General features: G+C 43.6%; 2 protein-coding genes across 2 annotated transcripts in view; one reads left to right on the top strand and one right to left on the bottom strand.

Annotated features, from left to right (window-relative positions):
• The window catches only part of tmtops2a (teleost multiple tissue opsin 2a), a gene marked incomplete at its 5' end in the record, with an annotated part of 39866 nt that overhangs the window by 6371 nt on the left and 5732 nt on the right, over window positions 1-27763 (top strand). Inside the window, 2 exons of the mRNA XM_079734712.1 lie at window positions 17666-17991; window positions 21013-21246. Of these exons, the coding sequence (XP_079590838.1) occupies window positions 17666-17991; window positions 21013-21246 (560 nt within the window). The remainder of the gene's footprint in view (window positions 1-17665; window positions 17992-21012; window positions 21247-27763) is intronic.
• Window positions 23554-27719, bottom strand: LOC307074534 (beta-galactoside alpha-2,6-sialyltransferase 2-like). Its single transcript, XM_079734714.1, has one exon. It carries the CDS (start codon window positions 24660-24662, stop codon window positions 24411-24413), a length of 252 nt encoding a protein of 83 aa, XP_079590840.1. The 5' UTR covers window positions 24663-27719; the 3' UTR covers window positions 23554-24410.

The raw sequence follows: 27763 nt of genomic DNA, 5'->3' as shown, positions 1-27763 counted from the left end.
ATGGATGTGTGCACAGACTTCAACATAGTCCCTAATGTTAGGTGTACAGAAAAAATAATCATAATTTGCTACCAGCAAAACTGTAGGAGACCCCACCAAAAAGGGAGGAGAACCAATAATAAATGGAGATAGACACATCAGATGGAATAGGCATTAAAACTACTGCCAATTGCTGTTTGACTTGCTATTGTTATTATTGTTTCTTTTTAATTACTTTTGTGTATCATTGTACAGTGGCCTTGAATACCGAGAAAGGCGCCTTCAAATTAAATTACTATTATTATTATGTAGAGAAAAAATAAGTATATTCAATTAATTTCATCCAGCAATCTAAAATAATCTTCAAAAATTGCTGGTACATTTGGCAAGAAAACAATTAAATACAATTACAGAAATCCTTAAATTCATGACATAAGAACATTCAACTTAAACTCATGGACATTGTATTTCCATAAGTGACCAAATAGCCACAAGTTTACAGCTCAGAATATAACTGCATATTTATAGAATTCACAATTTATTCATAATTATGCATTCCCCCAGGAACACCCCTACAGACGAGCAATGGTAGCGCCAGCCCTCACTCACATTGAGGAATAATAAGGTTTTATTATCAATAACCTTCAAGTCACTTACTATTGCAAACTTAATGTACTAGCAAATAAATACTAATACAACTAAATTAACTGAAAAAAAAAATTGCTTCAGAACAATTATTTTGTTATTCACGCAAACTTTCCAAAGGATATTTAGATTTTGCACAGGTTAAATCGTGAGAGCATATGCCACCAAAACATTCTACCATTGGAGCCACGCCGCGGTGCCACATGTGCTCGCCCTAACAGGTACTCAGGTCGGATGAGGGTCATTCAAAACACACCTCAGCCAATTAAACTGCATGTTGCTGAGTTCACCAGCTGTTGCACTCTGCCTTTACATTGCATTGGTTTGAGCAATTATCTCCGCCTCACTGGAGCATGATTCGAGCAGACCCCTCGATTGAAGATAACACAGAGCGACCGCGAAAAGAGAACCTGTGATGTCGTCAGGCCGCTTTGTGTTGGACTACTGATTTATAAAGAAAGGGAGCCGAAAAAGATCACGAGAGAGCCAGAAAACAACACCCTCGCCCTCTGCTCCCTTCCTCCCCACATTATCCCACAATTGAGAAGGTTTCTTTCAAGCACCTGTGGTGGAGCTATAATGTTTTTTGCGATCATGTGATTGACAGGCAAAATGGATTTGATTAACCAATCAGGTAAGAGCTGCTTCTATTGGTTGGAAATCTGCCGTGGTCTGAAATCGAAATGGGCTCATGCAGAAGCAGTCGCAATTAAACAGAGCCGTTATTCTCACAGTGCACTTAACTCACTAATAGCTGACAAAAGGCATGGCACTTCTAAAATAGCAGATTTAAATAATTGCCTACAGCACCTTTTAAGGTACAATGTGTCGGTGAAGTTTGAATGTGAACATACAGGTATGCACCTAAAGGCACCTACACTTCACCTGTTTTCCAGCAAAACCAATCGGGTTCAAATACAATCCAAATCGGCCCACACAGGCTGCTATGCGTAATGGAGATTCGGGAAGGCATTTTAACTTCAATAGTTATCTAAAGAGATTTAGGTTTGTAAAGATAGTTAATGTACTACCTTTAAAAGGGGTAACAGGATGCACATTGAGGAATATTTTAAGAAAATTGTATTATTTGTGAAGATAGGAAGAACCTTCTCAGTTATTTGTATCCGTATTCACAATAGTGGATATGGATGAAAATGTCTTCAACATGACCTACCACTATTCGCTGGACAGGACTAAATGCAATATTTTTTGAACGGGAACACTTTATCAGAGAGTCCAGTCCATTTGTGGCTGAACTAAACAAAGCAGGGATTGATAAGTTTCTTAAAATGACAATGACATTTACAGATTATATTCCTTTACGAGTGGGTGCAAAGCAGTGTGTAATATGGGGAATAGGATACAATGCTTTGCACCCACTTGAGTCCATTTGAACACGTTTTAATCAAACAGTTTGTTAATTTTTTTTTTTTTTTTTACAAAAGAGACCTGGCCAAAACCGCCATCGACTTTAAAACACATGATGCATAGCATGAATAGAATGGAGCATACAGCACAGCACATACAGCATATAATGTCCATCAATGTACATACTGAATAGACTATACAGCATTGTACACGCAGTGACAAACACACAGTACAGAACATACAGCTTTGACAAACAGCATTGAACACACAGCATATAATACAGGGCCTAGAACATGCAGCATACACTATACAGCATAGAACAGAAGGTATAGAATGTACAGCATAGAACAGACAGTATAGAATGTACAGCATAGAGCATAACATAACACAAAGCATAGAATATAGAGCATTGCACACATAGTGTACAACACACAGTACAGAACATTTAGCATTGAAGGTACACCATGGAACACAAAGCGTATAATACAGAGCATAGAATAGACAGCATAGAACATGCAGCATAGAACACAGTATAGAACGTAGGCTACAGCAATAGTATAAAACAGTATAAAACATACAGCACAACAACATAGAACACAAGCATAAAATAAACATCCAAAAACCTACCACATAGTGCAGTATAGAACACATAGCATAGAGCCCACATGCCGTTTCTGTGACACTGGTTAGTTTCCCGTTTCCCTGGCTGCCTTTTGATCTGCGACCAGCAACCAGTAACCTTATCAGCAGGAAAAATAAGTGTATCTCTTGGGAACATGTGCATTGATACAAGAGAGGTCGAGCATGTTGTAGAATGCATTCAAAGGCCATCTTCTGCGTGTTCCACCTTTAACCGCATAGCCCCTGGTCATCTGGTCTGTAATGTCATCACCCACTCTTGTAATATGATTTCGGGTCGTTTTTGGTCATAACATACTGTCATCAATCGCTACTGCTCATTGCGCTGCACTGAGATGGGAGACATTTTTATTTGCCTTTGCCTGGTATGTTATGAGTGAGGCGTTTCAATACTTAATCAGAGTGGTTGAAAACCTGTGGTTATGGAGCCAGTGTTAACTCTTGCATTTTTCCACGTTTTTCGTTCATTGTTCCAACCGAGGTAGTGGTGTGAGGCAAAACGTTGCTACATTTCCTAAAAAGTTCTCAAGGCTTTCCATTAACATAATATCGTAAGTAGGTAATGGAATCTGTAATGGGATAAAGGAATCCTAAGTGTCGCACAATTGGAGAAATTGAAAGAGAAAATGATAGTGAAGCAAGAGAGGCTAAAAACAAAAGGGTTAAAGATAGGTATAAGAGAAATTGGGAGATTTATATGTCATGGAAGGAAAAGTCAGACAGACGAGACTGTAAGGCAAGACACGATAAGGGAAAGGGTGGGGAGAAAGATAACCCATCTGCATCAAGTTTAGTTGTTGTGAGCCACCAATAGATCCAGACCTGGACAACGCTCCTCCTCCCGTTTTGTTTGTTTATTTATGACTGTTTAATGTATTGTAAAAGATGATTTGAATGGGATGATTATGTATGTCTTACTACTATAATAGCAGGCCTGCCTCACCAGTTACTCAAGTTAGTCATGTGCGCATGTGCCAAGCACTCTGCAACTCACACACACACACAGCCCACGTGAACGCATACATACACCGCAAGCACGCAGATACACACCGCACACACACGCACATGCGCACAAACATACACAGAAACGGACACACAAGCGCACACACACACACAGCACGCGCACACACCGCACGTCAAGACAAAGGCAGCGACACACTCACCGAGGTAAGATGTTTTGTTTTTAAACATAACAGCTCGTCCAACGACAAATACGCAGGTAAGAACACACACGCACGCGTACACACCGCAGCGACACTCACCCTTAAACATAACAGCTTCGCCATCGACACATGCGCAGGATAGAACACACACGCAGGCGCACACTCCGCAGCGACACTCGCCCAGGTAAAGACGTTATGTTTTTAAACATAACGGCTCCGCCTTCGACACACGTGCCCAGGTAAGGACACACACGCACACACCGCAGCGACACACTCACCCAGGTAAGACGATATGTTTTAAAACAAAACGGCTCCACCGTTGACAAACTCTCCCAGGTAAGACGTTCTGTCTAAAGGCTGTAGAAATTGCGATAAAAGAAGGGAAGAGACAATTTCTCCCCTCGATAAGCAATGGCAGGTCATTCATTTCATCATATAATAACGTAAACGTTCAATTCAAATATCGCGCCGACCGGCATATCAACACACAAGTCCCGTGATTTAAAGAGACAGTGTCCCCATAGCGCAACGAAAACATGTAAATAACAGTATGGTGAATTATGTCTGTAGAGTCCACCAAAAGGCTACACTTTGGTGCTCAAATGTAATATTAATCTTCTCCTTGAGCCCCCAAAATGTCTTTACACTTTGTTGCTCAAACTTAATATTACTCCCCTCCTTGAGCCTCCCGAAATGGCTTGCGATATTGATATCCCCCTTCCCCCCTGCGGACTGTTTTAGTTGTTTTGTTTTTGTTATGTTTTCTGTGTATGCTATTTGTGACTGTAGGCTACTGCTGCCTGTCTTGGCCGGGACACTGGAAGTGATGTTTAATCTCAATGATGATTATTATTTTTAACTAACCAATAGTAGTTGCCTTGCATTTTAAAAGGTCAATGCACTTTTCAGCCCTGAATAACAGTAAAAGCTATTTAATAATTGATTCGCATGCATAGTATACTACACTTTCCATTGAACAATTACCCCGTTACCATAAATTGACTAATTTTATAATGTCATCAAATGCTCACACACTAGCTGCTTTTTTGTGTGAAAGCAGCTAGTGTGTGAGCACTACGGCCCATCACTCCTGATGGGCCGTATGTGGGAACAACATATCCTGACATTTGTACCCTGAAAATCTCATGAATAATTCTACCCCTGAGGTAGTATTTTCTCCGTAGGAAATGTAAATTGCCTCATATGTGAATGAGGAGTAGAAAGTCAGTATTTCTCGCACCACTTTAGTGGGCGTGTTGATGACGCTTCTGCATGACGCTTCTGTCATTGAGCGGCCCCCTAAATGATGATCAGCCTGTTGCCTTTTGTTCATTGGTTAAAAAATATTTTAATGTTGGCACTGCTTTTAAGAGTCATTTGTTGGGAACAAATGTTATATGTTGTAAAATTATAGGCAAAACGTTATTATTGTATGTGCTCAGAAATTTGTTACATTATCGACAGGGGTTTCCACATTATGCAAAGGGTTTGATTACAGCTAGAGGTTGAGCGAGCGCAATGCGCGAGCGAAAACTCTAATTATTAAAAGACGGTAGTAATGGGAAATTCTATTTTCAGCTTCTATTTCTCTGAGTCCCTTTGGATGACATGTTGTTGTTTGTGTTGCTTCAAGTGAGGCCTGTTTTCTTCATCGATAGTTCACCATCTGGTTAACCAATACTATTGTTTTATTGGGGGGCAGAGCTGCTCTCAGCATCCTGCCAACACTGTATAAGATGTCCTTGCTTTTGCCCATGCTTTGGACTTCTCCTTGCGGAGCTTTTTGAGAGACCCAGGGCGAACTCCCATCTGAGGCCTCGTATGATTGAGGCCTCAGATTATTATGTTTATGTTATTGTCTGTTATATGTTTGTTATATGATTATTGTATGTTATTGTACCTTTATTACTCAAATATATTACCCTTATTGTTTTAAGTTTGGATGTCTCTTTATTCCTACTCAGTTAACACAGAAACGATTGACGTGGGCCAAATTCCCACCCCACATCCCATGTGTATTTGGTTTAAAGTCATCCAGCATTTGATTCCAAAATTGTCAGCCCTCTTATCCATAAGAATGCTGAAGGAAGCATGTGAAGCGACACCGCATTTCTGTATGGAACAGTGGTCAATTTGTTTGTCTCTGTGGTCATGATGGAGGCGCTAGGCTGTAGGCCAATTAGACCCGGCAATAGCTGCTGTCATCACCAGTTGCAACACCTTTATAATGGCAATTATGTCTCGAGAACATCAGCACGTTGTTGATGTCAAAACAAACTTAAACCATCATCTAGTCGGCTGGACGGCACTGTGTATTTGTTGTGCCCGTCTTTGTTGTGACCGCTGATTGTATTGTGTTGTGAGAACTAATCCACTAATCCACACACACCTCGGCATTCTAGTTAAGGGTCCTCAGAATCCTCTCCATTGGCTTCCCTCGACATTTGTCCAGAGAGAGCCCTACATGCCCCCAACATGCTTCCATTTCTCAAGCTGGCACCCTATAGGTGCTCACATAAAAAACGCTCCCTCACACGACCAAGGGGGAGCACATGTTAAAAGACGCCCTGGTGTTACCTGTCTGGAAGACATGATTTTAATTAATTAACTAATTGCATGTAATGGGAGAGTCTGATGTATTTTCAGAAGTGTCCACATTTATTGATTTATTTATTTGCCATTGTTTTCTGAATCAAAACAGTCACTTCTCCGCTACGTCACATCCATACAAATCCCGCCCGGCGGTCCTGATTGGCTCAACCATTGAATCTGGTCCCCAAATCCCACCCAACAGGAGCGATCCCAGATGGATGAGTGGAGCTAGGTGGAATGAAATTCATCTGGCGAGAGTCAGGTTAGTTATAGTTTGCTTATGGAAAACGTGCAAAGTGCAGAATTTATCGTCAAAATAAGGCCTGGATCATGCTATACCTGATCCAAACCCAGGGCTTATACTAATAGAGTAGGCAGCCACACTCAAGAAACCATAACATATGTTCCTCATTTATATCGTGCATGAAAAGCTTCAGAACCTCTTCCCAATGTGGACCATTGGAAAGAACATCCCAAAATGTTTCGGCATGTACATGAATGCTGCTGCATCAGCCATTGATTCAGTCTGTAGGATGTATTGATTTCCCCTTGTGCCCTGGCCAAGTGCAACTGGTTGGGGGGGAGGGTTACACATTAGTAGCAGTCTCCTTCCCAAAAACATGTCTGGATCAAAACTTGTTGAGAAAATCCCCATGGGAGTCAGTTAGGAGGGCAGAAGGAACCGTCCTTGGCTGAATTGACCCTATGGCCATATGGCACTCAGAAGGCACAGAACGTCTGCTAGCAACACATTAGCGGGACACAGTGACATTGGGGTTGTAAGCTCGCTGTTAGCCACAACTCAGTATGTGACTTGCCTACAGAAACACAGAACTGCTCAATCGGTCCACAAGAAAACACATAGACATACACAGGTCCCTGGCAGGCACCAGTAATGCTGTCACATTCACTGACGCCCTTTAAGAACGGCCTCAGTGCTGCTTTCACACCGTCAGGAAGAGTGATAACATTTAGAACAGAAAGAGCAGATTCAGGGTTGGGTCTTTATGATCTATGGTTGATTAAAGACTCAAAAGATAAATATTACCGGTGGATTTGATTTCACTTTTAGTTTTATCTATGGCTGTCCAGATGTTGAACTTTTGGCCAGCTGAGGTCGACATCATAATCGCTTTGATGTGTTTTCAATTGATAAACACGTCGAAGAAATCGTTTGGTTTGTTAGTTAGATATTTAGAAAATGACCTTAAGTTAGCCAAAGGTTGTGTCAATAATAATTTGTCAATATTTTTTAGAAGGTGTTGATCTTATCATCGTCTCCCAGTGTTCAGAGGTGTCTGAAGCAGAGCCACACTGACGGGCTGTACAACAGTGGACTATGTATCACTGGGTGGTAGCCCAGCACGACTCAAATCTCAACTAGGTGACCAATTCACCGCAACATTTGCAACGTAATTTACGTTGAACAACATTTGTTCAACGTAATGTAAGATATAGTCGTGAGTATATTGATTTGTTAACGAAACATTTGCCCATCACTCAATCAACCCACAAATGAAATAATCTCAAACAAACAAAGTAGTGAGTAACTGCAACAGCAGCCAAATTTGGCAGCATTAATAGCGTTTCAAGGTATTTGGGCCTCAAATATGTGTTGTATACCCTTGCTCCTACAAATAAGCCTGTACAAGTAGTTTTTTTTAAAACCTGCAAAGAATAGGCAATTGTCCTCTTCACCATTGCCGGTAGACGAGTATGCCTTTCTATTTTTTTCCTGATCCGTCACCTTTAACTTCACAAATGGGCACACTGAAAAGGTATTTTGAGTTGTGCACTCCTGAGAGTCTTATTTCTTATTGTGGAACCGAGTGGTTTATATCAGATGCTAGTTTTTGCCTGCTAGATGGTGAGCATGCTGCCAAGGTCCACTTTGTGAGACATTCCCCAGCTTGCTTCGTGAAACTAGCTCAAAGCAAACCTGGGCTTATGGTTAAAATCAAAACCTTTTCACAGGAAAGGTTGGCCAGTCGCGGACATACACTCAGAGACACGCGCTGCTCATTTAATGTTTATTGTTATTCTCCAGTGGCTACAACTGGTCACAACAGATGGCTCATAGGTTGCCAGGTTGGAATAGAGGATTCAGTCATCTATTACCAAATATTTTTCATTGATGTCATATATGTTAGTTATTTGGATGAGGAAAAGTTACATTGAAAGATGCTTACACTGAGATTGTCTAGAGTAAAATCGAATTATTTTGGGAGGGAAAGAAATGGTGAGATTCTCTGAGACATTATTTCAAATGAAGGCCTTCATCTAATAATGATGTTGTTGTGGGGTGAATCTTATCTCATCTCTTGACACCGGGGCCAAAGATGACTTATACATGAAGGGCAAAAACATTCTTACTTAAATGGTCCATTGCTCTGTTTATCACTGTGTGTGTGAATGTGTGCATGCATGTGTGTTAGTCAATTGCCTGCTCCCCATACATCCCTGAGAGCAGGGATGTTGTTGTTCCAGGTTCGGTGATGAAGAAAAAGGGAAGTGTTGGGGGGATGGTCTCTGCGTTGAGGCATAAAGTACAATTTAATTGAAAAAGCCGTTGGTTGGAGGCTTTTATCTAAAGTGCCTGGAATTGCTGTTCAACTTTTCACATCATTAGTGGAGCTATATAAAATAAGTGTTTGCTCTATGGACCAACCTCGAGTGCCACTATTATTCAAACTAGAGTTTCTCAACCTCTAGTTGTACTGTTAAAAAATGTTGGTGGGCCGCAAAAGGTAGATTTTATTTCCTGTATTCTGGTGCATTTTGGGGATGGCCATTACCTATTACTTACTATTCATTCAGATTCATAGCCTAGATCCGGACTTGCAGAGCCTAGACAAGCTTAAACTGAATATACAGACCTACTTTATTGCAATTCCAGCCATTGCTATTTGAGCCATTGTTATTCTGACAGAGAAAAATCATGACAACTGTCCTATAGCATCCATTTTTTCTTTTCAATGTCTTAATGTCTACTTCAAATGTAGTTAGAAATATGGTACAGTTGATTAATTTTGTTTATAGGCTACATGCCGAATGACTAAATTAATACGTAACTTACTTGCTCCTTTTAAGTATAATATTGCTTGGGGTGTCCAATTCCTCGACTGAAATGGGTGGAAAGTGCTTACAACTCTATACCAGTTAGCGAGCTCTCTCTTCTCTTCTCTACGCGCTTGTGTTGCGCGAATGCTGCTGAGGGAGGTTGTTAGTCCTTCAGTAGAAAAGGATCAAATTGCAGACAGAAGGCTTGGTTTATTTCCAGCAAGGCACAGGTAACATACTGGCACGATCAGACAGAGACTGATGGGCACACCGAGCTTAAATACCCACAAACCAATCAACACACATTAGCAACAGGTGTGTTCACAAAGAGGCAGCAATTCAAATCAAGACAGGAGTAGCAGGGTGGAGTCAAAAGTACATGGCAATCCAAAACAAACAGAAAAGCACATGACACCACCAACTGACCTACAAAATGTAAATAAAAGCACATGTCTCCGGAAAAACAAGAACTTAAATATCAGGATCTCTTACAGTACCCCCCCTCCTACGGACGCCTCCTGGCATCTTAACTGGGGGAACTGGATGTTTCTCCAGAAAGTCTTAAATGAGCGAACGGTCAAAAATGTCACAAGCTGGAATCCAGCACCTTTCTTGTGGACCATAACCCTCCCAGTCCACTAGGAAGTGAAGGCCTCGGCCCTGGCGACGGACCTCTAAGAGCTGGCAAACAGTGAAGATCTCTGAGCAATCAATGACTCGTGGTGGAGAAGGGGGGCTTGGGGGCGGGGCAGAGCTGGCTGAGGTGGGATGGATGCGGCTGAGGTTGGGGGGAAGTTTTAGACGGACAGCAGCGGGGCCAATAATTCTCTCAATGGGATAAGGACCAATGAAGCGGGGTGCAAGTTTCCGAGACTCCAAACTAAGCGGAATGTCCTGGGTCGACAGCCAGACACGCTGTCCCACACGATAGGGAGGAGCCTTAGAGCGATGGCGGTCTGCCTGACTCTTCATCTTGACCGAGGCACGCTGCAGAGCCGTCCGTGTCCTTCTCCATGTCTGCCGGCAATGGCGGACGAAGGCCCGGGCTGAAGACACGCTGACCTCTACCTCCTGAGCAGAGAATAGGGGGGGCTGGTAGCCGAGACAACATTCAAAAGGGGAGAGGCCTGAGGAGGCAGATGGGAGGGAATTAATTGAATACTCAACCCAAGGTAGCTGGAAGCTCCAGGAGAACGGTCTCTCAGCTGCCACGCAAAGTAGCAAAGCGCAAAGTAGCCTCAAGTTGTTGGTTTGCCCGCTCCGTCTGGCCATTGCTTTGGGGATGGTACCCTGAGGACAAACTGACAGAAGCACCAATGAGAGTGCAGAAGGCTTTCCAGAAGTGAGACGTGAACTGTGGGCCCCTGTCGGAAACTACATCCACAGGAAATCCATGGTACTTGAACACATGTAAAATGACTAAGTTGGCAGTCTCCTTGGCAGAAGGGATATTGGGTAATGGAACAAGATGTACTGATTTGGAAAATCGATCAACAACTGTGAGAATAGTGGTGTTACCATCAGATGGTGGAAGACCAGTAACGAAATCCAGAGCAATGTGGGACCAGGGTCTTTTGGGTATGGGTTGGGGCTGCAACAGGCCGGAAGGGGGTTGTGTGGAGTTCTGACTCCGTGCACAGACAGAACAGGCAGAGACAAAGGCATGAACATCACCGCCAATGGTAGGCCACCAAAATCTCAGGCGGATGAAGGCTTGGGTGCGCCTAGCTCCAGGATGGCAGGAGAACCGGGATGAATGACCCCACTGCAAGACCTGGGTACGGAGGGACACAGGGACAAACAGGTGGTTGACAGGGCACTGACTGGGTGCAGCATTGTCCGGTTGGGCGGAGCGCACCAGAGACTCTATGTCCCACTGGACTGCCCCAACAATACAGTGGAAAGGAAGGATATTCCTTGGTTCATCTGGGCTATTTGAGGCAGGGAAGATGCGGGAGAGGGCATCTGGTTTGCCATTCTTTGATCCGGGACGGAAAGACAGGGTGAAGCTGAATCTGGAAAATAAGAGGCACCAGCGGGCTTGGTGGGAATTCAGACGTTTAGCAGTGCGAATGTATTCAAGGTTTTTATAATCAATCCAAACCAAGAATGGAACATTAGACCCCTCTAGCCAATGGCGCCACTCCTCTAGAGCCAACTTAACGGCCAGCAATTCTCGATTGCCAATATCATAGTTGTGCTCCGATGGAGTGAGTCAATGGGAGAAAAAAAGCACAAAGGTGTACCCTCTCATCCTTGGCTGAACGCTTGGATAGAATGGGTCCAATACCCACATCCGACGCGTCCACTTCCACGATGAACTTGCGGTTGGGGTCAGGCTGTGTCAGGATGGGGGCAGAGGTAAACCGCTTCTTGAGATCCTGGAAAGCTCTCTCCGCAGCAGGTGACCAGACAAACTGAACTGATGTTGAGGTAAGGGCAGTGAGAGGGGCAGCCAGCGCGCTGTAGTTTCTGATAAATCGCGATAGAAATTGGCAAATCCCAGAAAGCGTTGCAGCTCACGGCGGGTTGGACAAAGGGAGCCATCCTTCTTAGCAACGAAAAATAATCCTGCCCCCGCAGGAGAGGATGAGGGGCGAATTATGCCGTTAGTCAATGACTGCTGAATATACTTCTCCATTTATTAAATACGGCCTTGAGGTCCATGTACACAGAGGGAACGGCAGACAGATCAGGGAATTCACAAGGGGGGTCCACTACTGCAGGGACAGAGACATGAGTGTCAAATAGGAAAGGCTCCAGCCCAGAACCTTGTTGCTGACCCAGTCAATGTGAGGGTTATGTTTCTTCAACCAGGGACGACCAAGGACTACGGGAGTGTGAGGGTACTCAATAATGTGGAGCTGGATCTGTTCACGATGGTTGCCAGAAACTAGAAGAGACGCAGGAGCAATCACATGGGTAATATCAGCAAGTTTCCTACCGTTCAAGGCATTGGCCACTAGGGGTGAATCTAATCTAGGTAGAATTGCAGTCTCAATTGAAATGCTAGTTTAGCGTCAATGAAATTCTCATCAGCCCCAGATTCAATGAGAACGGTGATAGGTTGCTGCTGACCAGCCCACTCTACAGTAGCAGGAAGCAGGATCGAGTTAGGACTTGAAAAGGGGAGCGCTCACCAGTACTCCTCGTCTCACTGATGAGCACCACCTTTTGATGGACAAGAGATGGAGTAGTGGCCAGACTGACCACAATACAGGCACAAATTGCAATTGAGTCTTCGCTGCTTCTCTGTTGCTTGATTTGCATTGGCTCTGGAAGTGTGGATGAGGTGGATGGCAGGGCAGGCCAGGCCGGATGAGGAGCTGCTCCTTCACCTGGTGCTCGGCCAAAGCTTCTGGGAGCACTCTACTTGCAGCGCTGCTGTATTCCATCCACTAGAAGAAGCCAGAGTCCGGAAATCTATGGCATAGTCCGACACAGAACGGTTTCCCTGCCGGATATGCAGCATCTCCCGTGCTGCCTCTCTGCCGTGTTTGGAACAACTAAACACCTTCTTCATCTCTTCAGAGAATGTGCAGAAGGTCTCCCTGGCTCCCCAGTCTGCTGTGCCCCACTCTCTAGCTCGGCTGGACAACTGGGTAATGACATACGCCATTCTTGCTTGATCAGTAGGGAAAGCTGACGGTTGTAGTTGGAAGATTAGTTCGCATTGGGCTAGGAAAGAACGAAAGGGACCTGGCCCCGCTGAATAGTGTTCAGGAGGGGGCAGACGGGGCTCTGAGACTGAAGGGTTGGGCCGTGGTACGACGGGGTCCAGGGGAGCTGCTGCTGGAGGAGCCCTTGAGACTTGGAGTTGCTGAACCTGGGCTGCGAGATCAGTGGTTCCAGTTGAGATGGCCGTTACTGTTCTCCCAATCTCTTCCAGTTGCTGCTGTTGTCTCCCCAGAGCGACACCATGGTGTTCGAGGACCGTCTTCCACTGGAATACTGGTCGGATCGTACTGTTAGGCTTTCAGTAGAAAAGGATCCAATTACAGACAGAAGGCTTGGTTTCAAAACTATGTGCCTTATTTCCAGCAAGGCACAGGTAACATACTGGCATAATCCGACAGAGACTGATGGGCGCACTGAGCTTAAATACCCACAAGCCAATCAACACACATTAGCAACAGGTGTGTTCACAAAGAGGCAGCAATTCAAATCAATACCGGAGTAGCAGGGTGGAGTCAAAAGTACATGGCAATCCAAAACAAACAGAAAAGCACATGACACCACCAACTGACCTACAAAATGTAAGTAAAAGCACATGTTGCCGGAAAAACAGGAACTTAAATATCAGGATCCCTTACAGAGGTAGCCTATTTGATTGATTCGCTGAATTGTCCAATCATGCGGTGATAACAAAAAAGACAAACGATACCATTGGCCTGGGGCACACACCGGTGCGACCCGAGGTCAAATTTTCTTGCGCCAATGAACAGCTGTCTCTGCTTGATAGACAGCAAAAAGTTTGCGAGCTTGTGCCGCATTTCCATCGGAGGTTGCGGGTTGGTTCGATGCGGCTTGGTGGAGTAGTGAAGGTGCGGTTTGGCGCAGCTCACTTACGGCTCGCAATTCCACCGCTGACAGTACCCTTATGGTAGGGGGTGGGGGGTTAAGCCGGATGGCGATAGCCGCGGCAGCTACGTTAGCATTGTGACCTTATAGCAGCCCGACACAGTGTAGCCTGCTAATAAATCCAAGGAAAAAGAAGAACGCGCACAATGAACAAAGATCAGCAATGTAGGACATCCAAGAAGGACGGCATACTATTGCGTGACATTTTCTTCAATAAACAAAGCTTTCGCCGTTGTCCAGAAATACCTCGCGGATAATGTGTTTGTTTGTTATTATCCCCCTGTCGCCCGGAAGTGCGATTCTATCAACCAATCAACGGACGGCCTGTGTAGCTCGAACTTGCCGGCACCATTTTAGGCTGTACCGTAACGGAGGAGTACTGCGAGACGAGTACAGCTCAATACGGCTCAGTCCGGGTCACAACCACTTTAGGCGGCGGAAACGCGATCCGTGCCGCAGCGTTGCGAACTGAACCGATCAGCACCCTACGGTGGAAGCGTGCCATTACATCGACTTCAACTTGGCCGGCGCCCCTGACTTGGAGGAGGGATTAATTTTGAATGACCAATAACTAGCCTAGCCCAAATCATTGACGTCAAGACGTATTTAAATGGTTGCTGGCAGTGGCAAGTACGGCCTATCACAATTAAACGAGGATAAATGCTATGTCTTTTTGTTGATTTATTTTGTATTTATATATCAATATCGCAAGACATTGCGGGATGCGGGGTCGATCTTGCCATTGTCTTTCAACGTCTGCATCCGCACGCGCATGTGTGCAGTGTGTCTGGGCGTGCATGTGTGTGTTGTTGTGTGTGTGTGTGTATGCGATGTGTGTATGTGCATGCGTGCGTGCGGTGTATGTGTGCGTTCGCGCGTGCTGTGTGTGTGTGTGTGAGCTGCAGGCTGCTTGGCACATGCGCACTGACCAAATTTTGAGTAACTTGTGCGACAGGTCTGCTATTATATAGTAATACGATTCAGCAGACTGCGCTGCTTTTGTCATCGTGAAACAAAACTCCTTCCCCTGGGCGCTGATTGGTCTGATGGTTTTTGTCATTTGGGCTGATTTCAAAAAATACAGACTGATCTGTGGAGAGAGGCGGGACGTGAACTTGTAGATGGGGAGGGTGTCCCAAGGCTGTGATATAGCCGCTCCTCTTTAAATTGGTTTAATCCTGTCACGCGTTTCTCTTTGTAGAACAAGTCTTTACCTTTTATCATGACCGATGCATCATAGTGAGATCAATATGAGGTTCTGGGTTCGCGGAACATGCCGATTTTTGGCTGATTTTTATTATTACTTAAAATAGTCTTCGGTAAACGCATTCACTGATTCAAAAACAGAAAGATCTGTATATCTATCTTTGTGTCTTTATTCTACGATTCATCATGCCTAATCTTTGTGTCGTTTGATTTTTTTTTTCAGTTGTATACCTTTACAGCTCCTCATCTTTGACTGTGCTTTAGTTTCTCATTCAAGTTATTATCAAATGACATTATTGTGGTACACAATGTGATTATTGGACCATCAAACCCATATATAAATAACATTTACAATGCATGAAATCCTGAAAGCTCAACGCACATCAGGCCCAAACCGTAATCATTGAGATGATCTACTTGTAGAAGGATCTTAAAATGGTCTTAATTTCTGAAATTCAAAAACCTAATTTTACAACATACATGGTTGTGGATGGATAGAGAGATATGATATTTGTCAATTTCCCCTTCAAATTATATCAAAACTAGTCTTCTAAGGGTCTGTGTTTTGTTCAGCTAAATATTTTGCCCTAACAAATTCTTATTGTGGTGTACTTTTTACACAATATATGCTAATATCTATCTGTTTAATAATATACTGTATGTTTTTAGTGAAAAAATAACCCTCGTTTTTAGAATTCTCCGTAACGAATGAAACCCTCTCTTGGAGCGGCAAATCATTCGCCAATTAAGACGAGCAACATTCCCCTGTGTGCCGCGTTGTCCAACGAGATTCCCTCCCGCATGGATTCACGTTTTGGTCAGAGAGCAGGAAACACAGTGTTCAGGCTAATTATCTCAGAGCGCCAACTAATCGCTAATTTATTCCCACTCTCAAGACGCAGGAGCACATGCTAATGCACATCATGTCCGCTGATCGTCCTCTTCGGGGTACGGCCTCCGCAGAATCATACAAATTTGCCTGTGGTTCCCTGAGACTTCTCCGTGCTGCGTGTGAAGAGCTCATTATAAAACGCCACCTTTGTTTCATTAGTGCAACAAATTAAGGGGGAGATTTCAGGGTTATTATCTTGCTACGATATACATTCGCACAAAGTTCTCTCCTCTATTTCAGAGAGTATATTAGAATAACGCCGCAACGTAAATGAGTAGGCATACGATGTCGCTGGGTTGGATTTGAGCGCTGCATGTGAATGATAATCCCTTGCAGCTTGAGTGGTTTACTCCTTATCTGATTTATTTCTCCCCTTGGCTGGACATGGTCTGTGAGAGAGGAGGATTAGGCCACTCCTTTGAAGGTTGTAGGAAGAAGTTTTGCTACCCTTTGCAAAAAGGGCCCCATTTTGGCAACCTGAAGTAGAGACATACGTACCGGTACACTCACTCAAGCTCACTCACACTCACTGACTCTCCCACTAAGAAAATATGTATTTTAGCAGCACAATACAATCGCCATTCTGTTATGGCTCGACAGCCCGCTTGTTATAACACAGATTAGACGGCAATGTCTTCTTGCAGGGAAAAGGAAAACCTTTTAAACGTTAAAATTGTGACAAGCTGAGAAGTGAGGCTGCACAATGGGCGTTGCGACCTGTCATGTGTTAGCAAAAAGTATCAAATTAGATATTCATGTGGAAAAGAATGTGATTATTGGTCCATCAAACCCATACATCAATAACATTAACAATCCATGAAACCCTGACAGCTCAACGCTCAGGACCCAAACCCTCATCATTCAGGCAATCCACTTGTAGAGGGATCAAAAAATATACAAAAGGACTCTTAAAACTTTAAACACCACTCTCTCCCTCCCCCATCTCACTCCCTCTCTGTCTTTCTCTCTCTCTCTCTCTCTCTCTGTCTCTGTTTTTCTCTCTGTGTCTCTCTGTCTCCATATCCCTCTTTGTCTCTATGTGTTTCTGCCTCTCTCTCTCTGTGTCTCTCTCTCTGTCTGTGTCTCTTCCTCGCTCACTCTCTGTTTCTCTCTCTCTGTCTGTGTCTCTTCCTCTCTCACTCTTGGTGTATCTCTCTCTCTGTCTGTGTCTCTTCCTCTCTCACTCTGTTTTTCTCTCTCTGTCTGTGTCTCTTCCTCTCTCACTCTCGGTGTCTCTCTCTCTCTGTCTGTGTCTCTTCCTCTCTCACTCTCTGTGTCTCTCTTTCTGTCTGTGTCTCTGGCTCTTCGTCTGTCTCTGTCGGTCTGTCTCTCTCTCCCTCGCTCTCCCTCTCTCTCTGTGTCTCTGTCTCTCTCATATTCAACTTAAAAAAAGCTTTATTGGCATGAGCTAGAAACATTTACAACGCAACATTCATACAATTACAATTACATACAAAGAAGTCAATTTATAAACCTTTAAATTCAAAATACCGTCTCTCTCTCTCTCCCTGTGTCCTACCCCCCCCCCCCCGCCATACAGGCATCGTGTCGCTGGTGTCGCTGGCGCTGCTCTCCTACGACCGCTACAGCACGCTCACCGTGTACAACAAGCGGGCGCCCGACTTCCGCAAGCCCCTGGCGGCCGTGGCGGGCGCCTGGCTCTACTCCCTGCTGTGGACCGTGCCCCCCCTGCTTGGCTGGAGCAGCTACGGCCTGGAGGGTGCCGGCACCAGCTGCTCCGTCACCTGGACCGAGCGCAGCCAGCGCTCCCACTCCTACATCGTGTGCCTCTTCCTCTTCTGCCTGGCCGTGCCCGTGGTGCTGATGGTGTACTGCTACGCCCGGCTCCTCTACGCCGTCAAGCAGGTACGTTGACGGATGTGGAGGCGGGGATGGTGTTCTGGTTGATGTGGTCGTAGAGAGAGTGGAGAGGGTGTTTATGTGTGTATTGCTTGTGTGTGTGCATTGCGTGTGTGTGTGTGTGTGTGTGTGTGTGTGTGTGTGTGTGTGTGTGTGTGTGAATTGCGTGTGAAATGACATTTCCTGTAGGAGATTCCTCTCTTTTTCCAATAGTCAGGGGAGCACACACACACACACAGGCACAGACACACACACACACACACACACACACACATACACATACACTCACTCACTCACTCACTTAAATACACACACACACACACACACACACACCTCGGCTCTAGGTTGTACGACAAACACACTCGCCCCAAAGTAATTCTGTGATCGTTATAAACCCACAAATGTACCAAATATTACCATAATAATATTATTATTACTCACCACGTCGATAGACAAGTCCCTTTTGGTTACCATACTGCAATGAGAATTTGATGCTATGGGCTTAATTACGCACGCATAATTTGACTCAATTTCCACATCCGGGGTTTAAAAAAAGGTATGCAGCGTACACCAGTGGCCAGAGCAGGAGCTTAAGGCTAAGATTTGAAGATATAGCCTGACTACGCCCACACCCTGACTTCACACTTCACACTCACAACATTAGACACACAGGCTTGTTCTCTAATGAAAGTCAAAGACGTGGTGTTTGTTACAAAATCGTTCTTGAACACCTTCTTGCCTCCCAGTTGTGAGCCTGTCCAGCCGCCCGAACACCATGGAGATAAGCAAAACAGCTCTATTATCAGAGAGGTATTTAAAAAGGTACAGCTCCATGGAAACGCCCGGTTTTGTAATCCTCAGTGATCTTCTAGAGTAAAAGTAGTTTGCTTGAAGGACAATTCCGGTATTTTGAACATTTAGCCCCCTTTCTGGTTTGTCTAGGATGAAATAGAGTGGTAAACACCGAAATTTGGAATATTGGTCCTGTCTCGGGTATTTGGCTAATTTCGAATCGCTCCTGCCTGCTTCACAATGGCTGGCTATGAGCATTCACAAACCTGTACTTAAAACAATGGAGAACCGAGCAAAAAGACTACAACCGTTTCCGGTTCAGGTCCGGTTTCCGTTTCAATGGATTTACAAAATGCCAAATAAAACACAACAGAAACTGGAGGCATGAGAGTTGTTTGGTCAGCGTTAGAGCATGAGGCTGAAGGTGAAAGCCTGTTCCAAACGCCACAAGTGTGAGTTTGCTTAAGATTCCATCTTAAGAAATGTTTTTTTTTCCCTATTTGTTCCCTTAAGTCTGTTTACACCTTGTCCAATTATTTCTGAATCTGTATCTGTACATTATGTACAAAAGCAAATCTGTTTCTTGTCCTTCATCCTTTTCACCATTTAATCCAGACAGTTTGAGAAGTTCTTGATCCTTTTTGAGCACTTTCATTCTACAATCTGTTTTTTGTGCACTCTCTTTAGTCTCCAGCTGCAATACAATCAAATGTACTTTATTCTCCTAGAAGGGACACACACTCACACACACACACACACACACACACACACACACACACACACACACACACACACACACACACACACACACACACACACTCACACGCACACTCACACTCACACTCACGTACACGTATTGTAAACAGCTAGTAAAGAGTGAAGCAGCCACGTTTCTTTAAGTGCTTGCAGCAATTGCATCACCACTAAAGGTGTCTTCTGCCAGGCATAACATTGATTAATCATTACACTGACAAGTGGCCTAGCTCTGTGTTTTAGAAAAACACTGCTGACCAAGGGCACTCCCCTTCTTCTGAAGACTGGGCTTTGTAAAGGGGATTTTCATGTAATATAATAGCAGCCAATATAGTCAATAGAAATTGTGACTTTGAACTTAACTCAACAATTGTACTATATATTTTATTAAGGGGAGGATGGAGCCAACGTTGTAACTGCTGTATTTCTGGTAGTGTCTGGCTATCTGTTGTGGTTGTATTGGGTGTCTGTGAGAGCCATTTTAATATCAGAATATGTTATGATGAGCATATTACTGAGAATCTGCAGTGGTCATTATGATCATTGTCTGCTGCACCTTTAAAAGTATGCACATATACAAATAGGTAAGGAGGCAATGATGAACGTGCCATACCTACAAGTACTTGTAGGTATAGTAATAGATGACCTGTGTGTTTTGACTTAAACAAACATCTACCCCTGAACTCACACTCTGCAGGGCCAATCCATATATCTCTAGAACAGTGCAAGAACACCTTGGATATGTGGACTCGTTTATCAACAATGTCCATTGACCAATTTTGATATTGAAGGATGAATGGATTATAGACCATTTTCATGCCCACAGCTTTTTTCTGTCTTTTTACAGATGGCACGGACATTTAGACCGGAAAATGAACCTCAGTGCAAATGTCAGCAGACTGAGTTACCTGTCCAAATGTAGTCCTGCTTGTGTCCTCTTCATCAGAAAAAACGCGGCTATTCTGTTTACTTGTATTATTTTAACGTATAATCCAAAGCCCAATGCACCATCTATGTATAAAAAGATGAAATTTCACTTTTCCCACCCAGCCAGCCTATAGAACCAAGATGGCTGCCGCTTTGAGAACCAAGATGGCCGCCCATTGACTACAAAGAACCACAGCTTTTTGTCCTATCACGTCCTACCTTCAACTACGATTTGTATTTTCTTAATCAATAGAAATTGTGACATTGAAAGTAATTTAACATTTTAAATATAAAATGTATTAAGGGGAGAAAAAAGCAAACGTACCTACTGTATTTCTGGTAGTGTCTGGCTATCTGTTGTGAATGTAATGGGTGTCAGTGTGAGCCATATTAATATCTGAATATTAGTGTTTAGAACCATGATGGCTAGCATCTTTAGAACCACGATAGCCACCCATTGACTACCAAGAACCATAGCGCCTACGACACTAAAAGACCCCGAACCCAAAAATAACCTAAACCGTTTTGACTCTCTCTAACTGCCCCCCGCTGCAGGTGGGCCGGATCCGGCGGTCGGCGGCGCGGCGGAGGGAGTTCCACATCCTGTTCATGGTGCTCACCACGGTGGTGTGCTACCTGCTGTGCTGGATGCCTTACGGCGTGGTGGCCATGATGGCCACCTTCGGGCGGCCGGGGATCATCACGCCGGTGGCCAGCGTGGTGCCCTCCATCTTGGCCAAGAGCAGCACCGTCATCAACCCGCTCATTTACATCCTCATGAACAAGCAGGTGAGAATAGCTGTATCTATAACATAGAGCATTAGCAGTAGCTTATGATTTTCAGGCATTAGTAGGGGTCCGAGCAGCGAAACTGCTTGGCCCCTATTGTTTCTGTAACGTTTTTTTTTTTCCTCAAATTCTGTAAAAGTCATACTGCAGCCGATACCGTAAGTCGAAAACTCTTGAAATTTTCAGGTATGGTTAGCAATAACCCCCTCTACCCATAAACCCAAATTTGGGGTACTGCACCCAAAGGTGGTGCTATTGTAAAAAATCATGATTTAGGCTTATTTCTCCTCACCAGATTGACCTGGACTCAAATTTTCTTTCAGAATATTAATCTCTAGAATCAGACGCATTTATAAAACCCTAAAAATGTATACTTTTCCCACAATTTCATATTAAAGCTAGACATGATAAAAAGATTCACAGTCTACAAAAATAATGAAAAATTCACCAAAATCGCCACATAAAATCTTTAGACCAAGCCTCATAAAAATCATCGAACAGAATTTGATTTACTTAGTTCAATTTGAGAAATATTGGCCAATTAAGTTGGAGCAGTTAGCCCATTTTACTTATATGACCATTTTGTTATTGTATAAAAAAACATACAACTATTATTAGGTGGATACCAATTCCCCCCACTACTAATAAACCCAAATTGTGGTACTGCACCCAAAGGTGGTGCTATTTAAATACTTTTATGAACTAGCCTTATTTCTCCTTACGAGATTGACCTGGACTCGATATTCTTTCATCATATTAATCCCTAAAATCAGATGCATCTTTTTCACACTGTTCTTCTGCTCTAAAATTGTTTAGTTTTCCCACAATTTCATAGAAAAGCCAAACGTCTACAGTCTCAACCCATTTTGCCTATATTACCATTTTGTTATTGTATAACTACCTATCATTAGGTGGATGCCATTAACAGTGCAAATTTTTAGATCTGTACTCTTTTAAGAAAGCCCTTAATTCTCTTGTGAAATGTGTGCTTGGAGTTTTCTTGATGTTGTGTGCTTATCAATAGACATTTTCACCATGTGAATGAGGCTTCATGCAGTTCAGGAATGTCAGTGGCTCAAAGGGATAATGCCTTGTACTGGTGATCAATAGGTTGAGCGTTCGTATCCCAATTAGACCATTATGAACAAGCTGAACATGACATTCTGTCATTGCCACTTATTAAAGAAACACAACATTGAACAGCACCTGAAATTCATTAGGCAATCGACATTCCGGCTCATTCATTTCCAAAAAACTGACTGCCAAGGCACAGTATGGCATTAAGGGGAACTTCTTCAATAACCATTTTTCATTCATAATGAACTCTGTCATATTAATATTTATTCTGTTAGTCTTCTTGACAACAAACGTTTAATTCCCCAGAATTTCAAAGATTTTTCAGGTATTTGCTTTTAAGAAAGCCCTTAATTCATTTGAGAAATGTTTGCTTGGAGTTTTCTGGATGTTGTGTGCTTATCAATAGACAATTTCAACACGTGAATGAGGCTACATTTCAGGTTTGTCAGTGGCTCAATGGGATAATGCCTTGCACTGGTGATCATTAGTTTCAGAGTTCGAATCCCGATTAGACATTTATGAACATACTGAACATGACATTCAGCCATTGCTCTGCAGCCCAGTCACCTGAAAGCCGAGGCACAGTATGGCATTAAGGGGAACATCTTTCCTTCATAATTATCTCATATTTATATATCTTCCATTAGTGTGTTCTTGACTTTTCATTTTGCTCGGACCCCGTTAATCACCGCTTGCGGTTATATTTAAACTCCAGATTTGTCCGTAAACCGGCTCATTTACATCCTTGAAATGAATGGAAAATGGACTGCATTTATATAGCGCTTTTATCCAAAGCGCTTTAAAATATTGCGCTTTTAAAGCGCTTTAAAATAAAGCTCTTTAAAATAAAATATTTTAAATATATATTTAAAATATATTGGACATTCACCCATTCATGGACAGATTCACACAACGATGGCAGAGTCAACCAGGCAGGAAACGGGAGCAGTCAGGGTGAGGTGCCTTGCTCAGGAGACATTGACACTCTTAAGTAGCAACCTTGCTGTTACCAGTCAACCCGCTCTACCTCCTGAGCTACTGCTGCCCTAAATCTAAATATTGACATTTACATTTTTTTGTTTTTGTTTCATGACTTACTTCCTGGACTGGTTGATCAACATTAGCTGTATCTATTAACATAAGAGCATTAGCAGTGGCTTATAATTTTCCGTTGTTATAACATTTCAGATTTGTCTGTCAAATGTGTGAGAATTGCGAACACAGCTAATGTTAAAGAATGATTTTTATTAGTAACATCATTGAAACATAAATTAATGTCCAAGTTTGAATGGCGTGTGTTGAGAGAGACTCAGGCTATCAGTAACAACCTAACCACATCTGAAGCCAGCATTATAGGCTTCCTTTTCAAAAGGACATTTAGCTGGCAACAAGCTATCAGCAGCAGCCTAACCACATCTCGAACAGCACCATGAACAAATTACAATCAGTTGTGAATGAAGTCAAAGCATCACTTGGTGTAACTCACAGAGTTGGCCACTCTTTGAGTGGAAGTCAGGCCCCTTAGTGCAACAGGTTCACTTTGTGAGAAAATAACATTCTTATCAACAGCAGAACAGATTTGGCACACACAGGTCATCTCATATTTGGGAAACACCCTCCAATTTCCCTAAAAATGGTAATCCACCCTGGTGACATCACAGAACCATCTGGTACCGGGGGAAAAACAACAAATAAATGTGAAAATTTGTCTTACAATTTAGTCATCCAGGTCTGTTGCTTTCAAATTACTATCACAATTATAATCAACAATTACACTTTGTGTGATTCAAGGTTCTAGATTTAAAGGGAATTCTGTGTGGGAGTTGAAGGTGCTGTTTATAAATATAATAATTATAATTCTTCATATAATAATCTGAACCAATCATGTGTCAGATCTGTACTCTTTCTTAAAAGAGTACAGATCTGAACCAATCATGTGTCCTCCCCATCACCTCCATGTCCTCCATCGAAAGTTTCGGACGTAGGAAACTTTGCAACGTTCTCACCAGTTTTTTCGCCGACATTTTTCTCACATTCGGCGACCCATTTAATTTCACGGTGTCCCTGGGATAGACGCGGGTCACAGGTCATGGTCGGGCGGTCGCCGCAATGCAGCCATCGGAGCGGAACCCCTGCAGGGTGACGCGACCTTTGACCCGGAGGTCATAACAGGTCCCGGCATTCATGCGCTGCACCAGCTGCTTCTCGTAGAGCAGCGGGTGGTAGGAGCCCACTGTGCATGCGGCGTCGTAGTACTCCTCGTAGTAGTGGCACAGGTCCGTCTGACGCACCGACGGCACGTACTCGTAGACGTGCACCTGGCGGCACAGCGCCATCATCAGCACCGTACCTGCAGGGGGGCGGGGCCATACAGCCCTGGTTTAGTGTGTAATGGAGGTCCGTGTTTGTGTGCGTGTGGTGGGCTTGTGTGTGTGTGTGTGTGTGTGTGTGTGAATCAACTATATTCAAAATGTCCTCAAATAAAACAGTAATGCCATTTCCTATACATTCAGGAGATTCCTCTACGGATTTTGCCATTAGTCAGGGACACACACACACACACACATATCTAACAACATATCTGTGGTCGCACATGTCTGTGTCTGCTCTTAGTTTATAAGTATATATAGTATATGATTTATTTTATACTAATGTTTAAAATATATAAACAATTCTAAATTGAAAACATTATAACGCACGCACGCACGGACGCACGCACGCACGCACGCAAGCACGCACGCACGCACGCACGCACACACACACACACACACACAAATACACACACACACATGCACATATTTAAAAAAAAATACCAGCAGCAAATCAAACTTCATGTACGCCATAGGTTGCTATGTTTGGTCGCTTTTTTAAAAGTATGAACACAATCATTTATTTTATTATTCAGGGACTCCACCAGGTGCAGTCAGTTTGAATGAATTAAAAATCAAGTTGGTGTATAATTGTGTAGCCTTTGCCCATGATAAATTACCTCTGCTAATTGCCAGAACAGACACAATAAATAAAAATAACAAAATATTTAACACTATGTAGATTAGTCTCAATGAGATTCACAACGCGGTAGGCTCAGTTCGCTTGGCTGGGCTGGTCTTCAGAAGGCATGTATATGGTGGCCCTAGAGGGAATCGAATCCCAAACCCTCTGCACTACCACCTGAGCTCCACAGGAGTACTAGGGCGCTGTGTTTACAGGAAAAGGCTCAGACAGTGCTGAGCTTTGAAACAGGCTTATAAATGTGATGGGATTACTCTTCACGGAATGGTTGATTTAGCCTCTAGGTGTTTGTGTGTGTGTGTGTGTGTGTGTGTGTGTGTGTGTGTGTGTTTGTGTGTGTGTGTGTGTGTCACTCTCTCAATAACAGCATTCTGCTGTTTTGTTACTGCTGATTAATGCAGAGTAAAAACATGGGATGAATTACAGGCAGCAGCGAAAGCCTTCAGAAAACATCCGATAACTCTCTTTAAAACTGTACTAGAGACCAATGTTGGACTGGAGCTTCAGTTGGCATACAAAGGTCAAGCCAAATCTCCAAAGGTCAGCTCACTTCAGGCTCTTCTTCGTCTGCTACTTCACTGGCAGTAAAACAAAGTAAAAAATAATCATTCATTGCTGTGACGTGTCACGTTTCGCTGTTGTATCGTGTATTGAGCAGTAGCAGATTGCGCATTTCAATCCGCATTAAGTCCCGTAATGGTTGCATAATCCAAAGTGAGTTTTGGAGTGCCACTGAGAACGTTAAGGCAAAGTAGCCAAAGGATTCAGAGATACGAGGTCAGTAATTTGTTTATTCTTTTGATTTTATCTCTTTATCACTTCACTGCGGCAGGGTTTTTCTCGGAACAGCATACACACACATGCGCACACACACACACACACACACACACACACACACACACACACACACAGTTTTCTTGATTTCGTAATCATAATGTTCCACTTTTTCACAAAATCTGAGATAAAAAAAGTATCCTCTTATACGGTCTTATCTTTTAAGCAAGCTTGTCATGCCAAGTAAACTACTTTTCAAAGGTTCAGGTCATTGGGTCAGTCCAGGTCATTTCCGTTGTGTAAGACTACCAATTTGGGGTCTTAGGATGCATCCAGGCTTGAGGTTCACATGCTGTTGTTTTGGAGTGATTGATTTACCGACATGTATTAAGATTACATCTGCTGACTTCTATTCTCAACTAACAACTATCATAAGGTGAAACCCTCCAACTGTAGTTTCGGCCAACTCACAATGTTGTTGGAGCTGGAACTGCTTTTACCTTCCAACTTGCTGTCTGAAGACAGCATCTGCTGAAGACAGCAGATCAATCCACGGTTAGAGTTGATACCTAGGGGGGTATCTCACCTCACCTGGGTGACGTACAGCAGCCATAACGCTCACCAACCCTGGCTATCACATTTTGATGAGCGGTGAGGAGCCATTTCATCTATTTAAAGAGCAGGGGATAATGAGGTGGTCAAGTAAGTGCAAGAGCCTCGAGGGTAATTTGGCAAGGCCGCCAGGGTAAACACTGTTAATCTTGGGATGAGTGCCACGGAATCTAATACAGGTGGTCTTGGATGAATTTCTCATCTGAAAGACGGTGCCCTTGGACAGACTGGGGCGGGCGTTGGGGAGATTACACAGGCCAGAGGGTAGAGCCCCCCACCACCAACACCCACTGAGCTCCCATCCCAGCTTGGACCAGGTCAGCCCTGCATAGCTTCCAACCGTGCTGGAAACACAGCCATGGTGCTGACGATGCTATCGTCTTAGATTTTGTAAAGATAAAGGGTAAGGTGTACAAGATAAGATTCACTAACTAGATTAGATGGAGGTTCTTTAACTGCGTTCGCTGTGGCCATCTTTGCAAAGGCCATAATGGGGCATCTAGTTATTAACTATTGTAGAGGTGCACTGATCAGAACTTTCTGGATGTGCAGATGAGGAGAAAAGCTTAACCGTGGCTCTCTGGGTTCAGCCATTAGGATGTCAAAGACAGGATTGGCTCTGGTTCTAAAATGGAGTAATTGGAGTAGTGTGGCTTCATTGGCAATCACATTACGAATCCCTTTGATGGGTAGCTAACAGAAAGACAAGTTGATTTCAGAGCATGCACCACGGTGTGTGAACGGTTGATTGGTTAGGCACCGAGCAACAACACTCACCAACAACCGGGACCCGGCCTTAGACTCCGAAATGGCGCAAGTGTTCTCCACGTAATTTGTACGCCGTTCAGAAGTCGTGGGGTTTATTGCGACAAGCGATTGATTGTATTCAATCTGTCCCAAATCCTTACATTTTCAGTTTTTGCATTGGAAAAACTGGAGGCAAGGCCGCCTTAATGCACGGGCTTACCTGGGCTGAAGCCCCAGGGCCTACGACGATCAGGGGGCCTATCATGAGCTGCATAAAAAAACAAAAAAAATTACT

Source organism: Pollachius pollachius, assembly GCF_949987615.1.
Source record: "Pollachius pollachius genome assembly, chromosome: 4".
Classification (NCBI taxonomy): Eukaryota; Metazoa; Chordata; class Actinopteri; order Gadiformes; family Gadidae; genus Pollachius; species Pollachius pollachius.
The sequence above is the reverse complement of the archived record's forward strand: the minus strand, read 5'-3'. Positions and strand labels throughout refer to the sequence as shown.